Here is a 7,194-nt window from a genome sequence, read left to right as displayed (position 1 = left end):
AAATGACGACAACATGGAACTCGTTCAGTCATTGTCATGGTCATCCCCCTTCTTTTTTCTTTTTTTTTCGAAAAGTTAAGCAAACACGCACCCATGCCTCGAGCACCCGACCTCTCTCCCCCTTTGGAGAGAGGGTTTGTACAAGCGGGCTATTGCCCATTTAGAAGTTAGAACACAAGATTGAGTATAACACAATCCGATTGTTCCAGCCCTGGATTCTTTGGATTGATCAAATAAAGAACTTGCCCTCAAACTTAAATCACAGTGAATTGCTCCAGACTTTCAAGAGCAAGATTAGATTCAACTTAAACCAAACTAAAAATGCAAATCAGGAAGTGACAACATAATAAAATCAGAAATTGTCATAAAAGCATCCTCTGCCATGGTATTAGTCTTTCTAACAACTAAAACGAGTTTTAACATCGAGAAAAAGCTCACCGGAAAACACGCCTTGGTTTTAAATAATTAAGAACACAATTAAGCTCAGTTACAAAATCTAGAAGACGACTGTGTCAAGCATGGTGCCCAAAGTCTGAATAATGTTTGAAGACATCAAATTGGAAACATGTTCTTCGAGATGTTTCTTGGCATCTTGCCTTCCCACGTTTGCGATTGCAAGTTTCTCTGGGGGCAACTCATCCTCTTCCTGTACTGCCTTGTTATATTTGATAGCTAGGTTTAGCATTTCCTGCACATCCCAAGAAATAAAATTAAGACACGATTCTGACCATAAACGCATGCCAACTAAGATGCGGCTCTCCTATTTTAGTACACGCAGTTTTTAGAGTTCTACTACAGGGAACTCATGCTTCATGAACTTCTAGTCAACGGGCATTCCAAATTTCCAAGAAAGCACCAAATAGTGTTCCTGAATGGGTGTTCCTTGTATGACCAAATGGCTCAACTTATATACCTTCAAAAAGGCAGGAGGGTGTATTCTACTCCCTAAATTAAAATTTAAATCTAGTTGGCAAATGTGAGAACGGGGATTTGAAGGCCGCCACTTGTGCAAATAATGCCAAAAGCTAGGTTAGAATCCAGTCCACTCCACACAGCCCTACATTGGCAAGACAAGTGCAAGATAGTGCCTTTTTTTCATTCAGTCAGATATCTGCCATACTGGATAAAAAAAGAGACATAAGTAGCCTTTTCATTATGCTAGACATCTTACCTTGGACTGACACATATTTGTGTCCTTCTAAATTTACAATTCAAAATTTTGTGGGGTTCGGCATGAAACCCCTAGCATCCATGTTGGATTTACAAGTGTCACTGAATCTTGTCATATGTGCCAAATGCAACCAAAAACCGAGACAAAAGAGTTCAAAATTTAAGTTCATGAAATCACATCTTACCTGAACAGTCTGCTCATTGGTTTTGGAATGGGTGTCAAATCTCTGAAGTGTCAATCCATCAGTCCATTTCTTCTTGTGAAGGTTCAATAACATCTTTTCTTCAAGTTCATTCTTCCTGTAGTTAATGGCAATTGAGTAATAATGCCTGTTCAACCCATGGATTAATGCCTGAAAAACAGATAACCATTGACAGACAAAAGATCAAATTGCGAATCAGAAAGATTCTAAGCAACACCTTTATTTTATTTCTCTTTCGTAGTAGGTAGCTTTTAAGAAACCCCAATGCACTATTTTTTTAGAACTTACTTGAATGGATGGTTTATTGAGATGTCCGAGGTTAGATGTTGTCTGCCTTGGCTCTTGGCCAAGCATCATAGTTTGTGGATTAATCAAGCGAAAGGCATCAATCACCACCTTTCCTTTGACACTCTGAATTGGATCCACCACCACTGCCACAGCTCGTTGATTCAGCGCCTCAAAACTCTGCAGGATATCATAGATGTGAGGAAATCAGGTGGTAAAATATCACTAAATACAAATGAACTTTTTGCACATTCAGAGGAAAAAATCCTGTGAAATCTCATCTAACACAAGGGCAATAAAAATATGAAGGCACCATGAATTCAAACAAAGAATCGGTAAAATAAATTTTAAAGAAAATGGCTGAACATAAACCAAGTATTGAGGGGAGGAAGAGGCTACAGACAGCTGCAACAAGGAAAAGCTGTGGCAAAATGATAAAGACAACACACAACTCAACCTTTTCCCAACTAACTGTCAGCTACATGAATCCTATTTTTTTTATTCTGCTCAGACATGGATTCTAAAAGATAATAACATCTTTGGATAGTTATGGGAGAGTATCAACCACAGCAATATAATGGAACCACCAAAGGCAGCAATGAGAAAAGAGAGAACAACGACACTCGGGGAGAAGAGAGAGAGAGAGACAAACTGAGAGAGAGAGAGAGAACAACAACATTCAGGAAAAGAGAGAGAGATAGGACAACCACCTGTTGAGTGTTGATGTCTACACCAGAGAGCCAACAGCCAAATCCAGGATGTGAATGATACCAACCTACCACCATCTCTGGTCTGCAATGCCAAGCAAAATAACAAGCTGAGCATACCGACTGTAAAATCTAATCAAAACATGAAGCAATTTGTCCTTACAGCAAAAAAGCTTCTACTAGGACCATAAGCCAATTTTACAAACAAGCGCAATTGATTCAATGAATTTTTAAAGTTTTATATGACTCCTAGAGCAAACAATTCACTTCAAAATTAAAGGATCAGATACAAAAATATATTGTCAACTTTCAGTGGGATAAACTAAAATTTTTGTGCATCGACAAGCACAGTAACTGATTAACTGACCTTAGATGTGGTCAATTAATCATTTGCAAGAGACACATTTGATCTACAACAGCAATATATCTTTCTAGATGAATCTCAAAAATATATTGTCTGCTTTAGATGGGATAAACTAAAATTTAGTTGTGTAGACAAACACAGTAATTGATTGATTGACCGAAGATATAATCAATTAATCGTTTGCAAATGACACAATTTGATCTACATGAGCAATATATCTTTCTAGACGCATCTTTAACAAAAGACGTGCTCCCCCATAAATTCAGCATGACATTGATCATTTTTACTCATGTAAAATATGCTGCTCAAATCCATTGAATTGTTCCAAACTTCCACAATGCGTTGTGGCTGCCTCTCAGATATTGCTCCCTTATCTCCAGCTAAACAAAACCAAAGATTATTGCATCGATGCCCTTCAAAGAGCAGGCATTCCCAGGCTTTCTTGGAATGAGAGGTATTCAAATCCTCTGTTCCCAATGCAAAATGTCAAGACCTTTTTTTTACTTCGCTTCCAACTTCCTCGTGCATCTTTAAATGTCATCAAAATAAATTATATATATATATATATATGTATATCATCGAAATAAAAAGCGACGGGTTTTTTGGTCATTGAGCTCCTTGTCATGCTAAGATACAGGGCAACCGATCAGTACCAACTATTACCTTAACCTGACTGGTATTACCTGCCACTCCTAAAAGGGGAAGTGCAGGGTTTAAGCCCCAGATGGGACAGCCTCCCAGCCTCTTTCAAGTCCTGAACTAGAACATATATATATATATATATATATATATATATATATTTTTTTTATGAGTCGGTCCTGAACTAGAACTAGATGGCTTCTTGAGCAAAACTGCATCCATCATTGAGTTTTAATTGCCTTTTAATTGCTTATAATTTGAACCATGACTTGATTTTTGCCTCCACGGACACCAAAACTTCCACAAACACCAAAGATTCAATTGCACTGTATGTACTTATAAGTTGAATGCTGGATGCTTACCACTAAATATCCAGCCACCATCATTGAGAACCAAAGGCAGCTTCTATGAAAAAAATATAAGAAAGCAAATATTAAGGATGGGTTTAATTGTCTATCTTGTGCTACAGATTTCATGCTGCATTTTTTTCTTTGGTGCCATATTTATAATTCTAAATGATGAAAAACAATCAAAGGGCCCACTCAGTCCCCCTTCATAGGATATGTTCTCCATGTTCCTGAGTCAAAAAACAGAAACTCAGGAGAAAATGATCTGGTGCATTTGTTTTTCTTTTAAAACAAAATGGAGGTAATAGCAATTTTTTTCTATTAACATTTTTATAGATAAGTAATGAGAGTGGACACTCTCAGAATTGATTCCTGCTAGGTGCAAACAATTCCTTGGTTTGGGGTGGGGGGTTGGGGGGGTTTTGTGAGTACCAACTAGGAGGAAAAAAATGAGAGTGTACACAACCAGAGCACATCAGAATAAAAAGAAGCAATACCTACGCTCAAATCCCCTGCAAATTTTAAGAACTTTTCAGAAATCCAAAATGACTGAAATATATTCATTCTCAAAAGCGGTCTTGATATCTGACGCTAGTAATGAAGGTATGGTTCTAGTAATTCAATATTCTCTAGGTTCAGGGTTGTCCATCTATTTGAAGTTGGTACTGTATAAGAACCAATCATCAATGGCATTTTCCCTTAGAGAACTTTTTGAAGGATATTTTTAGGCATTATAAACATAAGATTACACTAATAAATAAGAAGGAAAGATAAAATAGTAATGAGAGTGTTCACATCATAAAATTTTTAGGTAGAAAAGAGTTCCATAGAATACTTTCCAACTTTTCTCTAGTTTTAGCATAACAAAGTTAAGATGAAATATAAGGCTCAATGAGAGGTACTATCATAAAATTGGTTTTGATATGCGACACATCAACGAAGGTACAGTTGCAGTAATTCAACATTCTCTAAGTTCCACCTATTTTGAGGTTGGTTATGTATAAAAAAAGACCAAATTGGTTATTTTCCTTAGTGAACCCCTTTGTGAAGGGCATTTAAAGGATTATAAACATAAGATTACCGTAATAGATAAGAAAGAAAGATATAATGGTAATGAGAGTGTTAACAACATAACCTTTTTTAGGTAGAAAGGAGTTTCTTAGATATTATCACTTTCGAATTGTGTTCTCTTAGTTTTAGTATAACAAACTTATGAAAAAATCCTAAGACTTAAAGCTCAATGAGTAACTATCATTAAATTGCTTGATATGTGAGAGTGGTGATGAATGCATGGTTCTAGTCATTCAACATTCTTTAGGTTCCACAGGGTTATATTGAAGGTGTGGTTCTAGTGATTCAACATTTGCTAGGTTTCACTGGGCCAAACAAAGGTTTGTAATTATGTAATTTGTCATCTTTATGTTGCAAGTGGAGCATATCTCTAGTTGGTTGCCCATGGTTATAGCCTCAAGTGGGTGAATCGGCCAACTTAATCCCTATGAAATAAATTGATTTTGAATTGGATTCAATCTATGATCCCTATATGCCTAAGTGCAACTTAATCAGGATTCCCATCGCATCAACAATTTATAAACCAGGGGCGGAGCTCCATCCAAACCACCACCCAAAAACACTCCAAATGGATATTTGGGATCCCGCCCATCAAAGAAACCACCAAAGTTTAGATCAAGGAACTTTGACCTCAGCAATAGAATATCAGTAAAACACTCCCATTAGCAAAACACTCACATCCTCTACTTCGGAATCAAGAGGCCATTCAATTTAGGTAAAGAAAATACAAAATTAATAGGAATAGGGAGCCATCAAGAGGCGCAACAAAATATATGATCAACAAATGGAAACTTAACATTAAGCTTGGTGTTTCATCTTGGGCTCTTCTTTGCCAACTTTTCAATGGTTTCAAACAAATTGATAAACAAAATATTAAGCACGTGATATAAATGTCAAGCTATACAATAAACTCTTTATCACCAACAAATAGTTCATGGGACCTAGCTAAGTAACCTTTTATATCATCCCGGTTCGGAGTTTAAAACTGACGTGAATGATTTTAAAAAATTATACCTAAGAGAAGACATAGTGTATAATGAGAAATAATGAAAAAAGAGAATTCATGTGGCCGACCCCGTCATATGGGACAAAGGCAAGGATGATGATGATGATGATGCCATCATTTATAGTTCCAAAAGTTCATCAAACATGTTTAATTCTCTTAATTCCTTCGAGGTGTCCTAGATTATTGCTTCAAAAGAGACAACATTGAGTATTCCCCAAGAGGGGGAACATCAAGTTCTGTGCTTTTTTAAAGCAAAAATCATATTGAACAGAAAATTAGGAGAACAAGGTTCTACAAGATAGAGAGATGGCTATCTGTAAATCTTCGAGGGTGTCTCAAGGGACTGTTCCCAAAGTAGCTATTCCTAACCTCTTGGGATGTAAGGGCGAGATATTTCTTTTTGCAAAAAGAGAGGATATGCTAGATTACTTTGCTCTCTCGTGCTTTAGGGTTCCCTCCTGCTTGGCAGTGATTACAGCTTCATTGTATAATCCTTATTATTGAACATATAGCCAGAACTTATAGCCAGAAGAATCTACAATGAAATTTGAAAAAAACAGAAAAGAAAAAGTGATTACCTTCCGGTTTGTTTCAGCATATCAAGCATGTTGGTCTGGAAAACATGATCAACGGCTTCAACACTGACACCGGTACCACTCTGCGGCATCGCAAAAACATCTACAACACGAACAGTATACTCATCCACGAATTCGCCCAGCATCAATCCCATTACTTCCATAGGAACTCCCGCTCTCCCTATCAATCCCAATCCCCAAATATAACAAAATGGATCAGTAAACCCTAATTAGGTTTATGTGTTGCCTATATGACTGTGTTCATACATACAAATACAAATATATGTTGTACAATAAATTAAAAAAAAGAACCCTAAATTTTTTAAAGAACAAGAATGCGTTGGTATATAAAAGATTACCATGTTTGAGCATTTTGAGGAGAGCAAGAGAAGAGATGTAAACTTGCTCCGACGAATCGAGAGTCGGAGAATCCGGTGGCGGGTGTCCCAACGCCCCTCCAGCACCGGCGAACATTCTCTGCAATCTCTCCATCCCTGACATTTTCTCTCTCGCTTTATATCTTTCTCCGATCAGAATTCGATTTCTTTGGCAGCAAGAGAGCTCGAAATCGTCCTCTTCTGGAATATAGAGTAGAATATAAAGAAATGTTTGCACTAATGCCCCTGTGATAAATATCTATATCACCAGCATGCCAGATTTAAGACGTATTTACACTACTACACTTTACTTTCCTAATAATTCAAATGACCGACCTAAAAATAGTCGCAAAATAGAAAATTACTATCTTTTTTTTAGCACCTGTGTTGTTTTTGTCATGTACTATCTTGGTACCTTATTGTCATGGACTTGGATCTTTCCAAGTGCCC

At 36.9% G+C, this 7,194-nt stretch overlaps 1 protein-coding gene across 1 annotated transcript; it reads right to left on the bottom strand.

Moving 5' to 3' along the window:
- Positions 1-344: 344 nt before the first annotated feature.
- On the bottom strand, positions 345-6,944 carry LOC132278737 (26S proteasome non-ATPase regulatory subunit 14 homolog). The gene is made up of 6 exons (XM_059780605.1): positions 6,727-6,944; positions 6,371-6,548; positions 2,369-2,450; positions 1,662-1,838; positions 1,356-1,523; positions 345-688 (listed from the first exon to the last, which is right to left on the bottom strand). Exons 1-6 carry the CDS (start codon positions 6,866-6,868, stop codon positions 497-499), a joined length of 939 nt encoding a protein of 312 aa, XP_059636588.1. The 5' UTR covers positions 6,869-6,944; the 3' UTR covers positions 345-496.
- Between the last annotated feature and the right edge of the window lie 250 nt (positions 6,945-7,194).

Source organism: Cornus florida, unplaced genomic scaffold, assembly GCF_030987335.1.
Source record: "Cornus florida cultivar Cherokee Brave unplaced genomic scaffold, ASM3098733v1 CherokeeBrave_3.0.0_Hap2_Chr10, whole genome shotgun sequence".
Classification (NCBI taxonomy): Eukaryota; Viridiplantae; Streptophyta; class Magnoliopsida; order Cornales; family Cornaceae; genus Cornus; species Cornus florida.
Note: the sequence above shows the minus strand (reverse complement) of the source record. Positions and strands in the feature narration are given on the sequence as shown.